General features: G+C 40.4%; 1 protein-coding gene across 1 annotated transcript in view; it reads left to right on the forward strand.

Annotated features, from left to right (window-relative positions):
* The window catches only part of Astn2 (astrotactin 2), a 671,847-nt gene that overhangs the window by 105,614 nt on the left and 549,778 nt on the right, over positions 1–16,455 (forward strand). Inside the window, exon 4 of the mRNA XM_050121817.1 lies at positions 121–267. Within this exon, the coding sequence (XP_049977774.1) occupies positions 121–267 (147 nt within the window). The remainder of the gene's footprint in view (positions 1–120; positions 268–16,455) is intronic.

Genomic DNA, 16,455 nt, shown 5'->3' on the forward strand with positions numbered 1-16,455 from the left:
TTTTCTTTTCCTTTTCCTCTTGATTAATATCCACACTAGAGAACTATAGGATCACTTACCTCTGTACTATCCCCATATGCTCACCGGATAAAGTTATATCTTTGTATATTTCTTTTCCAGGTTTATTGAAAAGCCCAGTGAACAAGACAGCCTTGACACTGATTGCTGTGAGTTCCTGCATCTTGGCAATGGTGTGTGGCAACCAGATGTCCTGTCCACTTACTGTGAAGGTGACTTTGCATGTGCCTGAGCACTTCATTGCAGATGGTAAGAGCCCAACATTGAAAATGACCTATAACTTCCTGTCACCGTATATCCCAGTGGTCAATATCACCATTCATGGAACAACCCCGGAATTCTTTAATTTACAGCACAGAAACAAGGGGCATCCCATGGTCTAGAAGAAGCACTTATTGAAACAAGTGCTTACCGAAATGCCTGATTATTAGAATTAAATTAACGTGTGCTTTTACTATATGTATGAGGTAAGGTTTATTAGCTAAAGGAAGATTCAAAAACATGAGTGAAGAAGGAATGGATTCCTTAAAAAAATCTTAAGAGTTTGATCAAACTTCTCAATTTTGTTTCAATTTTAAAATGCCCCCCAAAGGGTATTAGGTAATTAAAAGCTTATGACAAGGAAAACTGCATGATTTTTACTAGAATTTTTTAGTGGTTTAGGGAATACTCATATTTTGTTCTCTATAGCAAGTATCTTGCAAAATTATACCATTTATTCTTCACCCAATTAAACTGAATTAATGAGACACTGTAGTCACCATGGTCATTAGCAAAATGTGTCCAAGGAACTGATTAAGATGCTCGATGTCTATTGCTAAAGTGCCCTCGAAAGACATCCATGGAATTTGTTTCCTCCAGTGGGGTGTGCCGGCACCTACTCCCCAAACCTTTCTCCTCATCTTACTATTACAGCTGTGCGTGGTTACTTTAAAAAGATATTTGTGAGTATGCAACTAATTTTGCATTTTGGTCCTTAGTATTTAAAACATGTTCTTTGACATCTTCATACTCATTTACTCTGTATCCTGGTCACTCTCACTTCCCACCCGTGACAGCCCTGTCCCCATACAAGTTCCTGCTGCACAATCACATCTGTTTGTTTTGTGACCATCGAATTCAGTCAAGGACATATTTTTGATCATGGGTTTGAAATTATCCACTGGAGCTTGGTGAACTCAACACTGTATAGACAACTAAAGACAAACTGAAGACATTGTTTCTCTTTGTCTAGAATAATTTGTAGCTAATAATTTTGTAGGACATGGAGTGTGCACAATGAACTCTCCTCCATCTCTAAATCAACTTCATTCTTCATACTTTTACTATACATACAACTAAATTACTTTAAAGATAGTGTAAACTTGTCACTGTACACATTCTTTTATTTATTTATTTATTTTTATTGAAAGAAAAAAAATTTCCGCCTCCTCCCAGCCACCCATTTCCCTTCCCCTCCTCCCACTCCTCTCTTCCTCACCCCTCCCTCTCCAGTCTGAAGAGCAGTCAGGGTTCCCTGCCCCGTGGAAAGTCCAAAGTCCTCCCCCCTCCATCCTGGTCTAGGAAGGTGAACATCCAAACTGGCTAGGCTCCCATCAAGCCAGAACATGAAGTAGGATCAAAACCCCTTGCCATTGTCCTTGGCTTCTCAGCAGCCCTCATTGTCTGCCATATTCAGAGTCCGGTTTTATCCCATGCTTTTTCAGTCACAGTCCAGCTGGCCTTGGTGAGCTCCCAATAGATCAGCCCCACTGTCTCCGTGGGTGGGTGCACCCCTTGTGGTCCTGACTTCTTTTCTCATGTTCTCCCTCATTCTGCTCCTCAATAGGACATTGGGAGCTCAGTCCAGTGCTCCAGTATGGGTCTCTGTCTCTATCTCCATCCATTGCCAGATGAAGGTTCTATGGTGATATGCAAGATATTCATCAGTATGGCTATAGGATAGGGCCATTTCAGGTTCCCTATCCTCAGCTGCCCCAGGAACTAACTAGGGACATCGCCCTGGGCATTTGGGAGCCCCTCTAGGTCCAAGTCTCTTGCGAACCCTAAGATGGCTCCCTTGATTAAGATATGTGCTTCCCTGCTCCCCTATCCAACCTTCCTTTATCCCAATCATCTCATTTCCCCAAGTTCCCCCCATCCTCCCCTCCTCACTTTTCTCTCCCCATCTCCCCTTACCCCACCCCCAAGATCCCAAATTTTTTGCCCGGCAATCTTGTCTACTTCCCATAACCAGGAGGATAGCTATATGTTTTTCTTTGGGTTCACCTTCTTATTTAGCTTCTTTAGGATATCAAATTATAGACTCAATGACCTTTATTTATGGCTAGAAATCAATTATGAGTGAGTACATCCCATGTTCATCTTTTTGGGTCTGGGTTACCTCACTCAGGATAGTGTTTTCTATTTCCATCCATTTGCATGCAAAATTCGAGAAGTCATTGTTTTTTACCACTGAGTAGTACTCTAATGTGTAAATATTCCACACTCTCAAGGTTCTACACTGTACACATTTTGAACACCAGTTTTTTTCTTATCTGTATGCAAACCTTGTGTTTCATCCTTATTGAATCATATGTACTTATAAGACTGTGTGTGTGTGTGAGAGAGAGAGGGGGGGGGATGTGCAGGCAGATAGACAGGCAAAAGGAGATAAAAGAAACAGAATTCACAAGAAAATATAGGGAATTAAGTTCACAGAGTTCAGGGCTAGATGAATTGCCAGAGTCCATGTTTGGCTACAAAATTAAGATGGAAGGATTGTAAGGACAAATATTAGCTGGATAAAGCTACAGTGAAAATTCATACTACTGTGCATGACCTTCCACTAGCTCCACACACTCACTGTCGCTCACCAAGCACCACTCGCTAGCTGCTATATTTTAAGAGACAGAGATACCCGAGCTTTAGTTATTGATTTGCACATATGTTGAAATGTTGGTCATCAGAGACTAACTTGTACAATGCTGGGGTAAAAAGTTCAGTGGCTAAGACCACGGAGATAAAAATGATACAGACCTTAAATCAAATGTTTGTTACTTTTCCCTTCTTTGACTGGGCTTTTGTATGTACAAAATTGGGGTGATAGTTCCATTTGACTCATAGGGATACTATGAGGGTGACACCTACTTCTTCTGGCAGTTGGCAAATTTTCACACAGCCTCTATCTGGAGAACAGGAAAATAAAATGATACCTTAAAATGATGTAGAAAATTTTGGTGGTCAAAATACATTACTGCCTCTATAGGGAGAAATTAAAGATAATTTGGAAACTGGGATGTATCTTCCTACCATATGGAAGTGACTTTCCCAATTCAAAAGAGGAACACACCATGGTCATCCATCTTCTCAGGGTCCATGGGAGTACTAAGTTCAAGTAGCACTTTAAGTCAAGAGGAAGACGTTGTGTCTGGTTTCCCAGTTTGACTACAAGTCCTCGTATCTCTGCTTCTGTTGCTCATCTTACCCTTTCAATACTAGTCCAACACGGTCCTTACTATCCATGGCTGACACAGAAGGAACAGGAATTCATTGATAAAGCCAGTCTTCGTCGGAGTAGAGAAAAGTCTAGAAAAAATCATTTGTTTGTGTAGTGGGGCAGGGTACTGCTCTAGCTCCTAGAGAAAGCAGGCTGTTACACAGCAGGAGGATGTGGTGACTCTGCGTATTCTCATGAGCCACTGTCATCATTTTGCACTGACAGTCAGAAATGCATGATGATCTATCTTAACTATGTAAATACAAATAGAGGGTGTAAAGTTAAATAATATTTTACCTATATTTATATAATTAGATTACATATAGTTTCCTTAAAATGACTGGGTATGTGGGGGAAGAAACCACAATGAGGCCTGTCAGGAGAGCAGCTCGTGTTAGCTCTAAGAAACTCCAGTAGAAACCTGATCTCCTAAGGATCATATTGCTAGGACAGCTTTCATCCCTTTTCACTGTCCCCCTGGACTCCAAACTGCCAATGTGTTGGTCCTTTCTTTCTCAATCCACCGTATTCACTGAGCTGTCCGCAAGATTGAAGTATTAGATGGGACTGACTAATGTGTCCCGTCTTCAGAAGAAAATGAATTCTGACCTTGTGTTTCTTTATAGTTATACTTGATGCTTTCTGCCCATTATGGGGTAAAGGTCAAAACGACATAGCACTTGTCCAGAGTCCAACCAGCAAGAGCAATCGATACTGACACAGTTGCTGTCCAAGCCTTTGACAACTCTTACCCTTCCCCCTCCTCCCGACTCTGTAGGGGCCACTATGGCTTTTGTTGGCTAAGCACACACTGAAGCAATGTATAAATCTGTATATAGGCTTACCGAATTCAGCAATTTTCTCTAGCTGCTATCTATAAGTCATGTGTACATGTCTAATAACCCCTAGGAACTAGTTAATCAGACTCTGCAGGCAGACGCTGGTATTTATGAGGCCTTTGTGGTGTCTCAATGGAATTTTGAGAGATATGATATATGTTATTTTTCCATGATCATAACCAATGAATGCCTCAGGTAAACAACTTAAAAGATGAGAAATGTTTTGCAGCTCATAGTTTCAGAATTCCCATTCATGAACACCTGCCTTTATTTCTTCATGCCTCTAGAAAAGTTATAACATCATAGAAGAAAAGTGTGGTAGAACAAAGTGCTCATCTTGGGTTAACTAGAGAGTAAACAGAGGAGAAGGGGTAATATGCATCATCGGAAGGTGTACTCCCCACCCAGTGACTTATTTCTTTCAACTGTGCCTGACCTCCCAATAATGCCACTAAGATGTGGTGCAATTAAGGATCATTTGATTACACGAGAATGTTCATTATCCACTCTCCGTTTTAATGATGGTATGCGCCATTTGGGGACTATATATGCAACACATGAGTCTTTTGGTGAGACTTTCTTTCCAAACCATACTATATTCCAGTATCTCTGTAAGTGTGACTTTCTTTCCATGCAACACATGTAGTCACTCCTTGCGGCCTCCTGGAGTCTTCATAAAGCATTTTAGTTTCCTCTTCACTTATCAGTGTCCCGTAGGTGGGTCTGTCTGAGAACATAACTAACTCCAGTAGTTTTGCACAGCACTAAATACAATGTGAGTTTTCTGCCATTAAGTTGGATGATGTATTTTCCCTAATAACAGAGTCTAAGCCTCATCAATACTGCTATGTACAATTGACAAATAATTATCAGGTAAGATTGAAATCCATCCCTAGAAATATCCCTTCTAAGACAGGATATCTCCACTCAATATAGAAAGCCAATAAAAGAGACTTCATGTGAATGATAGATCTATTTAGATTAATTATGTGACATAGTTCCAGTCTAGCACAGGTTTCCTGACCTAGGATTTGCTGTGTATTATAAGGGGAGCTAAAATTATTGAATACATCTGTTGTATACCTTATTGTATACAACTTACTTACTTAGACGTCTTCATTTAACTCATGAACTAAAATTATGAGGCAGAATTTATCATATTCATTTAGCATACCTGGAAAAATAAAGGTTAAAGTGAAGAAAAACTATATAGAAGAAAAGAAAATATGAAAGCTTAATTCTGCTTTAACCACAGTTCCAGAAATGAGTCTCAATAATGATTAATCTTGTTGAAAGGACAAGGTTTTGGAGACCTCAAAAGGCTAAACTAGAGTGTGGAATGTGGAGCCTTGCTTTGGAAATGTCTTCCTCTGCTGTTAACTGTGTGACTTGGTGCCCACTTCCTAAACTTCTGAAGCTTTAGTTTCATTATCTATAAATTGAGAATAGTGGCTTACTTACCACATAGAATTACCATGCAGAATAAATGAAATAATTCTCATAAAGCTCTTAGATGGGTACCTAAGACCTAATGGCTCAATAAGTTATATAAATGCTAATAGTTTTGACAATATTTTCTAATATTAGAAGGGGGTCATTGCAAGGTAGTGAGTCCCCATCTTCACAGAAAACCTGGGAGGACAGATGACCCCCATTCTGTGAAATCATGGATGTGAGGAGAAGGCATGAGTTGGGTTAAGCATATATTCAGTTTCATTGATAACTATTTTGTCAGAATCTGAATTCTCAAACAGCTTCATTTTTAAGATTTTTATAATATTTTTATTTCATATTTAATATTCCATCCACGATTGGTACCCATTCTTTGATGAGAATTAGAAATAATGTAAAACTCTGAAGAGTTGGCACTGCAGAGACAGTGTGTCTTGAATAGTTTTCTAACCAGCCATGAATTTAGCTCTTGTGCATATGCATGCCATGAAACACACACATAGATATATACAAAAAAAGAGAGAGAGAGAGAGAGAGAGAGAGAGAGAGAGAGAGAGAGAGAGAGAGACTCACACACACAGAGGGAGACAGGATATATACCAACAAAGTTATATATATATATATATACATATACATATATACATACATTTATATATGACTATTGTAGAAATATACTTTTGTTAAAATGGTTATTTTTATTCAGGTAAATTTAAACTATTAACCTCATCTTGATTGAAGTAAGAGGGTTGTCAAGTCTCATCTGTTACTTATGACTGAGTCATTTAAATTCTGATAGTTCTTTCTGAGCCTGGAAAATCAAGTATAAATGCCCTCATATCAGGAGTCCCTAGTTTATTAATATGCCACGCTGTGGATGTTTTGAACACACATTTGTTCACCGTGAATCCTGTCTGCAGTTATCTGCTTCCCACACCTCCTTCTTGTCTTTCAACCCAGGAGACTAAGCTAATACACGGCTTTGTGCCTTTAATGAAGAATGAGGTTCAAAATTGGCTGCAGAGCTAGTTTGCAGTAATTTGAATACATGGGAGGAGTATTTTCAGGCCTTAGAAGGGAAAATTACACCGTACTGAAAGTGACTGCTTAGCCCCAAGCTGCCAGGCAGTTTATTTCAGAGACTCATTCTTCAGGCACCCTGCTCTTTGGACTCATCCCAGGCTTTGTTTTAAAATGTTCAACGTTAATCACAGGTGTTCAAAGAAACATCATGGGGTGGGTTAATTGGTGGAGGTGCTGCACAGTGTGGCCCTTGTTTTTTTTTTTTTTTTCATTCTTAACTCATCGGCATACACTTAATGTTGTTAAGACAAGTGGACTGTCTTATTTCTGTCTGCTGCTCTCCAGAGCCTGTCCTGTTCATTATTCTATGTGAGGAGCAACCCTCCGCACTTCAATGATTTGTCCTCCTCCCATTTCTAAGCCCTGATGATCTTTCTTCTTTCTCAATAACACCTTCACTACATACCCCCAAGATACTATTGCTGTCTTAGAGTAGTTCATGCGCCTATGTTTTCCTTTTCAAAGGGCTTCACAGTCTCTCTCGGAACTGCAGCTTGTATAGCACTGAAATGGCTGCAGTACTCTAACTTTTCTTCTACTGCATTAAAACAAGACTCCTAGCTTCAATTTTTTGAAACTTAAAATGATTATATTTTAAGAAAAATCACAAGAAGTTATGCTTTCCATAAAACCATTCAGTGGCTTCCACTGTGCTTTGTTATCAAGACTGAGATGCTCTTCCGACCCTTAGATGCCAAATTCTCAAATGCTCCTGGGCGTCTACCCCAGGTGTTTCGCATGTGTTGCCCTCTCTACTTCTCCCATTTATCGCATTTATTCAGCTGTGATTAATTCCCCTTCTCCGCCCAGTCTTCTATAGATCCTTTGAGAAGTGCTCCCCTTCCACCCAACTGTTTTCCTTTATTAGACGGATCTTCTATTTGTAATTGCACAACTATTTGATTAGTATCAGTCTGTTCTACTTGACTGCAGATTATATCAGATATTTGTTCTATACATTGTGGTTAGCACTTAGAACATTACCTAGAACAGTTTTCTCTTTCCCTGAAACATTTGCCTAGTGGGAAAAAAATGAAGTGTCTATAATGGATAGAGTTAAAATTTTTCTTGAGCGAAGGAGGCAGGGTATTCATGTCCCCAGTGTATTATAGTGCCTAATGGACACTCTGACATGGCAAATATATAATAAACAGTACCTTTTCAAAGAATGAAGCAAGAAACAGGTGGCGGGTAGATCCAGATGTCCTGAGAAGATACAACATCACGAATAATAGTGCCAGAACTCCAAAGCTGCCCCCTGTGGCTGACTTCCCTCCCCACAGTTTGTGTACTCATCCCAAAGATAAGCAACTCCAATCAAATTCACACCCCAACGCTGACACAAAAATGAAACAAGCATTATCTCAGAGTCCAGGAAGAGGAAAAAATATAAATTGAGCTGAGATTCAGAATGCCCATGGGGGAGGAGGCAATGAAATACCAATAAACCATATTAATATGCTGAAACCAGGAAGAAGAAGTTGAACTCCAACCCAGACTTAATAACTGTACGTGAGCAAGTGCAGGCAGAAGGCAAGGCTAGGTTTCAGTCAGAATTCAAATGAGATGTGTAATGAAACTGGTAATATAATTACAAACTGTGAAAGCTTTTTTCACTTCTCTCTTATTCTTATATTTAATGGGCAACTTGCTCAGCAACGGCTTGGCACCAATGCTAGGAACTGTGGCTGCCCCCTAAAGTAGACTCATTTCCCCCCAAACCTCTTCATTAAGAAAGCCTAAATTCAAAAAAAAAATGTAGAAGGAAAAAATATGCTTCAAGCCATTTCTTCTTTAAATAGTAACCGATCCCCAGGTTAAATGCGACAAGGGGCCTGGGGAAGAACAAACCCAGGGAAACCTTTCTGAGCCGCTGCACATGTGCAAGGCTTTAGAGCTATCACAACAGCCAGTGGGATTGAGAGTTTTAATGGCACTCTATCTTAAGATATTAGCTTGGCTTCCAACCAGAATAAATTGGTACTAATTTTGTTCCTCACAAAGGGGAAAACTGTGTTTGACGTCCACAATTAGAGACTAATTTCTGTGTTTTGATAGCAGACTGAGTTCAAAACTCTGTTCCCAGGAAGTGGGGGACAGAGGGTGGTTACAAAGGATAGTAAAATTCAGTTTTATCTCAATAGTCATTCTCTCCTGTTGTTTTAAATGTAAGGCTTCATTTCCTTTTAGACTGCAAGGACAGAGTGGAGGTTGGGAGTTCCCGTGAGATGGAGCTCGAGTTCCTCTAGGTGGATATTGTACCATCGTAGCCTGAAGTTCACAAATGATGTGAGTGGGGGCTGGATTAGAATGTAGAAGTGACACAGCAAGTTCAAACAAGCTATGCAGCACACAAAGAGGTGATATCTAAACCCTTCTGCCTCCTTTCTCCGAGACCTGCTGTATTATACTACCATCGCAAGCTCCAGCTACCTCGTCTAAACACAATGCTAGGACACTCAGCTGAGAGAAGGCTTCCACCCTCCTACAGTTTTGAATCTCCCTGCCAACTTTACAAACGAATACAACAATGGCAGGGTTTGCCTCTTCTTGTTACTTGTTGATCCTTTTCCTATTTATAAAGACAACACAAGGCTTGAACTAGAGTTTGTGTGCATAGAGTTTCCTGCATAAAGCTAGTGAAGTAAAGGAGCCATGCTAGAGAGCTCACTTTCTCTCAACTAGAAAAAATAAACTAAGTACTTAAATTCTTGAAGAGTACTTTTACTTTATTCTGACAGTTTAGTGCATGGTGCTTTTCATGTTCTTTCCTCTGCTGTCTACTAGTTGCCCTCTGGTCAGCACATTTTTTGCATATCATCTTCTCTGTGACCTGCTCGTATTCTAGGGATGTAGAGATAGGTAAGATCAAACTTCTTGTATCTCCCAGTTTAGTGACAACTACAAGATGAACTAAAGTGTGGATGTCCTATAATGGTGTCTTACTGGATGCTGTGAAGAAGCAGATGAGGGATAACTAAAGACTGTAAGCTATGAATGATTGACGTTGCTGAAGAAAGGTGTTTAGAATATGTTGCCCAAGCTAGGTCCTCAAACTGAAGATGCTTCCCTAGTGGGTTGTAGTTGTTGGCACACTTCACAGTAAGAGAATAAGACACTATTCTCTGCATTTGTGAGAACCTTATGTGAAAATGTCCTCATAATTGCAATAACAACAACAACCAATAAACCGAATCATTAATAGAGCTGTTGTTGAATGTCCTTTCCTGTGTGCAATGCTTTGCAAAGCATTTCCCCAATTAGTTAGATTACCTAATGAACTATGGCCACTCATTATATTGTAAGGACTGTGTGAACATACATAGGTCATGTGAGAATAAGGATGTCATTTAAATCACTCAGTGTCACGCATGCAGAAAGAATCATTCATATTAACATGGCTAGAATTTGCTTAAAAGATCACTCAATCACTAAAATAACCTCAAGTCTAGTCCTCCATTAGTATTTCATGACTCTAGGTGAAGCTCTACTTCTTTACACCTCGCTTTCTTTGTTGTAATTCTGCTACCTTTTGAACATTTTGAAAGTGGAAAAAATACTAGTGTTTGAAACCTGCAGGATATTACAACTTATAGAATAATATAGAATAATCCAGGTAAGGAAAGACAGACACATATTTCCCCACTCATACAGAAGCTAGATTGTGTTGAATTCATGGTGGAAAAGAGTACAATGCTGGGCTCTGGAGTGTGGAGAGGGGAGACAGAATAAAAAGAAAAGATTGTTCATTAGATATAAAAATGCCATTAAAGGGGAGGGTTATACACTGGTGTCCTATAACATACTGTGGTGACATGGTTATCAATAATTTATTCTATTTTCAGAAAGGAGAAGCTGTTAACTATTTGCAAATCAAAAGAAATGATCAATGTTTTGGTGACGAATATACTGAAATATTATCCCTGAGTTATTCAATACACAATGCTTACATGTGTTAAAGTATTGCACTGTACCCCATAAATATGCACACTTCTGGGTCAACTTAAAAATACCCATTTATGCTGTGAGGAGTAAGATCTATTAGTATCATGTCAGTGTCTCCAGTCGTGTCTCTTCAAGCTGGTCCCGGCCCATCTGTGTAGTGAGACAGTCCCTGGGTGTAGATGCTGAGAGCAGAGGCAGCTGAACAAACTTTCCACAGCCCACAAGTTGCCATTTGAAGAAAGCTTAGAAGGATCACTGCCAAGTTTCTCTGGGGAATGCAAACTCCCAAGGCTGTCTGGATGCAAAGGAAAGTGGTGGGAAGTGGCTGTGGTGGGGCAGCTATATCCCCATCTCTAACTCTCAGCTCCAGATGCCAAGGGATCTGCAGCATCTTCGGTGCCAGTGAGAGGATGAGAGGAAGAAGAATGCAGTTTTCCAGAAGGAAGATTATGAGATGAGAGGAATAATTACAACCGGTGCATCCCCCTCCCAGCACTCAATACCCAGCAAAGCCTTGCTATTTAGCTTTCTTCCTCAGCAGGCCCCTCTGGGAATCTAAAGCAAATATGTCTGCAGCTGTTCACCCTTGGTGTTCCTAGAAGCTGTTGGTAACTTCTGGAATCTCTGCTAATGCCCCAGGCATCATGAGCTGAACTTGTCTGTGCCATTGGCTACCTGTGATGTCCTGTTTATGCCTTCCTTTGTTTCAATTTCATCAGTGAATGCATACTTTCAGATGTGAAGCTGACATTTGCTGAACTCAGGATCAGGATTCAAATTCTGGAAGAAGCTTAATGTGCCAAGGACTAAAGATGGGTGGGATGATGAGGAGAACATGAAATAGAGAGTAAAAATTCCATTCATAAGGTTCAAATCTATATCGTCCCACTTATTAGATATGTGTCTTGCATCTGACACACACACGCGCGTGCACACACACACGCAATATGTATGAAATTGTTTCTGAAGCTGTTGCTTTGATGTCAGAGAGGTGACTGATTTACACAAAGCCTCAAATTCCTAAGGTCAATGAACTAACTGAACACTGTGGGAAAAGGACTTGAGCCTATAAAATTTTGAAGGAGCAGTTCTGTGAGGGTCGCTGCTGTTTTGCTGCATATGATAAGGTCTGAACGAGGGCATCAGAGATGAGAATGATAGTGAGGGAGTCCTAAATAGCTAGAGCTGTAACAAGGAAACAGCCACTGGTTACACTTGGACGTCCAGAGGGACTAGAGTCACAGCTGATGGGCATTCTGGAATCCATGAGGGCCAGAACACCGATGTAAGAAACATATCAATCTAAGAAACCCAAATGAAGGCTGATGGTGGCACTGTGCTTATGTACCATGCACGGGTCCTTGGATTCCATCCCCCGCATTGTAAATGTTTATTCAAAGGAAGAGGAAGGCAGGTGGAATAAGTCCCTTTTGTGGGCTCTGAGGTGTGGTCGGCAAAAGTTAGAGCCCAAATGCCAGAGTCTGCGGATTCAAATCCTAACTCCAGCCTCATCCTCTGAAAAAAGAAGATTCAGATGCACCAGAATTTGGAGTGTCATTGTGGAGAACAGATGGCTACTAGCTGCCAGGGCCAGTCCTACATGTGGACGCCAGTTGTTATTGATTCCACTCATGCACCGTCTTCCTGATATGAGATCAAGAATCAGATCCAACCCCTTGACCACATTTGAAGGAAATGAGCGGAAGCACGGCAAGGAAAAAATGTAAGCAGCTCTGAAGAACACACAGTGTTGGGACCTTTAAAGCCCTGTCTGCGTGAAAATTATTAGTAAAAGATGTCGCTGTACTATGTGAGCAAAATTAATTTGTCAGCTATCTGAAGGCTGCTCTGCTGAATGCCTGAACAGTTGCAGTTTTATCTTACCACATTATGTGGACCAAGGTGGAGGATGGAGAGAGGCCTCTGCACCTACACAGGTGCTGGCCTGACTCAAGAATATGAAGCTTCCAGAGATGGGTATTTCCTGAAAAGACTTAAATGCAACATTAATGGGCTGGATGCTGGACTGGCATTAGAAAAAGAAGCCTAAAAGGAGGCCTAGGGACCTGATGTCATATTTGAAATATGAAATCATTAAAAATGGTAACTTCTACCACCTTAAAAGGAAGCAGATGGGCACAGGGTGAGGGCACATGGAGGGCTTGGCGATTTCCTAGATTATAGATGATTATAACAGGAAGCTGTATTCAATTCTCATCTGTGATTATTCCCCACATAAGACTTCACACACTCCAGCTATATATGCCAGATGTTTTCTGAAGGCTTGGGTTCTCTTTTTATCTCTTGAAAATACTATTTCTTTCCTGCATCAATCTTCTAGCCCCTCCACTCCAGCCACACATTGTCTTCCACCTGCAGCTCATGTGTGACATCTAAAGACAATGTTCTATGACTTTGCAGAGAAAGCGGGCATCCTTGCTCTCAACCCCCAATGCTTCCTATATATTTAAATTCCAAGGCTGGTGATTTTTTTTTTATAGACTGTTATCATGCTCCAAATGTACTACCTTCCAGCAAGGATTCTTTTTTACTCTTCTATAACCATCGTATTTTTTCCAGTGTGCAGCTTATAATAACAGTTATATATTTAGATCCTTTCCCCATTCAAGATAATAAATAAAATCCAAAAGGTCTGAAATATTCAGTAGCACTACTGTGATTATAGTCACTATTCGAACTTCATTTTCAGACCCCAAATATTAATGAGCCAAGGAAACATAAGCTTCACAGTTTCAAAGCTCTGAAAGGACAAGACAAAAGAGAGCTAATGATGTTCCTACTTAGGCTGTCCTGGGAAGCGTCTTAGACAACATAGAATGTGAAGAGAACATTGTAGCTTCTCCGTGAAAGAGCGTGTTTGAGGGTTAGATAAGAATGGCTTGAGCAAAGGAGAATTACCTTCAGCCTCTCTTCAATTGAACTGTTGCCTGCACACTCAGGACCACATGGTTTTGTCACAGCCCGTGCTTACCTCATGGAGGCAGACAAGACACCCTGTAGGCACAGGAACATACTAAGTTGTGCTTATTTCAGAGTCACTGAAAAGATGTCTCTTGCATTTGGAAATCTCTGCCCTCATTTTCAATCCCCAAACTTCCACCCCACCCCCACAGAGAACCACTCACTACTAGGAATCTAAGTAAACTTCTTGATCAGTATTCATAATAAAAACTGATGGGTTATAGCTGAGTTCTTGGTGTTCCTGTGGGATTCCTAACAGTGAGAGTGGGGTGGTCACTGACACTGACTCTTTTGCGTATCTATGGGACCATTTTCCTCCTACTGGGTTACCTTGCCCAGCCTTGATGTGATGGTATGTATGTACCTGGTCTTATTGTGGCATATTATGCATGTTTGGTTGCTGTCCCTGGGAGGCCTGCTCCCTCCTGAGGGGAGATAGTGGAGTGTGGATTCTGGAGCAGAGAGGAAATGGAGGGAAGACTGATAGAAGGGAAGGAGGAAAAGCGTGATCAGATTGTAATATATGAGAGAATAATAACAACAATTATAAGAAATAATAATAATATAGCTGCTAAAATTCATCTTGTGTTTCCAAAATGTCAGACAGTATGGAAGACACTTTACCCCTAATACCTTATCTAATCAATCAGAACATGCTGACATGTTAAATATTCCATGTTCTGTATGTGTCATGAGGTAATAAAAATGGCCTTCTGAAGGCAGAACATATTTTGCCTTCATGATTCTTATTTTCTCAATGAGCAAAGATTGAAGCAGATTTTCAGAGTGGCAAAGTAAACAGTGCTGGAAGGTTAAGCAGATATGAATGAAATTAAACCAAGGAGGAAGAAGAGAGATTGAGCTTGCTGTTTATCATGGGAAAGGTCACTGTGAAGAGGTGGCATTGACACAGACGTGAGGGGCTGACAAGGGAAATGTGCGCAGGCAGAGGAAACAGGGGGTCTCAAACTGTCTGAATGGTTGCAGGGATAGAATAAGGTCAACCTGGTTGGTGGAAATGCAATGAAATGGGTTATAGGGATGAATAAGGAACAGACACTCTACTACGGGAAGAGGCAACTTTGTTCCCTTTGTATGCCCAGGAGAACTGAGGCTGTGAGCAATGGGACATTTGCCATCTGCTCTGATTGTATGCATATACATAGAATTGTCCTGCTCCATTCTGTCAGCTAACGCTCATGTGAAGCTTAACCCTCCCACTCTGATGGTGTGCACCCATTCCCCCCACCACTTTTTAGTGCTTGGGACCACTCCCTGTATCTTCCTTCTTGCTGGAAGAGCTATAGTAATTCTCCAGTCATCCCTCAGTCAGGAATCTCATAGAGATGCTTCTGAATACCATATCTCAAACTCAGAGCAGATCAAACATGCATATGATATATATATATATATATGTATATATATATACATATATATATATATATATTTACATATCCACCCATATAATTCCCATGGCCAGTTCTCCTGTCCATCCTCCAGCTGACATTGGTATTTATTATGTACATTCCTGGAGAAAACTGATTACACTAAGCAACATGACTATCTAATTTCAAAGGTTGAATAAATTGGTCAGAATTTTAGATAGCATGTACCAAATACTCTTTAAAGGAATCCATCCCATCTCTAACATGTTCTGTTCCTGTCCTTCTGTGTCGCCACAGAGGATGCTACTTGGGAGTCTCAGTGCTCTTTCTCCTAGTGGAAATAATGGTCCTTTTTACCCTGGGAAGCTGTTTGCGATTATTTCTCAGAAGCGATTTTTAATTGTTCCATCTAAAAGGTATGCATCTTCTCTGCTCCCTCTGCCTCTTTGTGGAGCCTTGTGGATTGGACCCAGCTATTAGTAGCACTTACTAATTTCCTCTGAGTCTCACAGGCTGAAGTGCCAGGCTTGGAACAACTTTTAATTTTGTTTTTAATTAAATTTCAGTTGTTTCAAATCACTCACTTTTAGTGCCATTTCTTTGCGATCCTTAGAGATGGCAAGGGCTGTGCACTCTTGTTTGTGCACACACACACACACATGAGCTGAGGTGAATGCTAGACTAAAGATTGACTCCTGGCTGAGGTCCCCAGCAGGAACAGGCAGTTTGCGAAGCAGAAATGAGTCACAAAATGGGCTTTTGTTTGTGCTGTAATATCTTGAGCTAATACATTGCTTAAGCAGGAGGCTTGGTTGTTGTATTTGTTTTTGCCAAACATTCTCTTTTATTTCGTGATAAGATTATCAAATCTATGCAGGTAATCATGGTCCTGAGAACACTAACATTTATTAAGCACTTACTGTGTGTCAGGTAGTGGTTAAGCACTTTACATATATTGCCTCATTTACATTAAATGTGAGTAATTTGAAACACAGAAATTTAATTTCCATATATTACATCCCACATTCCTATGAGATCATTATCCACATTTTTATAGCTGAATAACCAAAGCCCTTTTAGCTGGAGAGTTACCATTTGGTCAGCTAGTGGCTGTTTAGCTGGAGACTTACCATTTGGTCAGCTAATGCCATAATATGCATACTGACTGTCTCATTCCATATCTCTGCTCTTTTTCATTCCTGCCCTGATTTTTTTCTTCTCACTCTAAAAACACAGCAGGGCTTTATCATCTAAATGAATTTAACAGTGGGAAAGA

The sequence above is a fragment of the Alexandromys fortis genome, unplaced genomic scaffold, assembly GCF_014885135.2.
Source record: "Alexandromys fortis isolate MF-2015 unplaced genomic scaffold, M_Fortis_MF-2015_v1.1 scaffold_183, whole genome shotgun sequence".
Classification (NCBI taxonomy): Eukaryota; Metazoa; Chordata; class Mammalia; order Rodentia; family Cricetidae; genus Alexandromys; species Alexandromys fortis.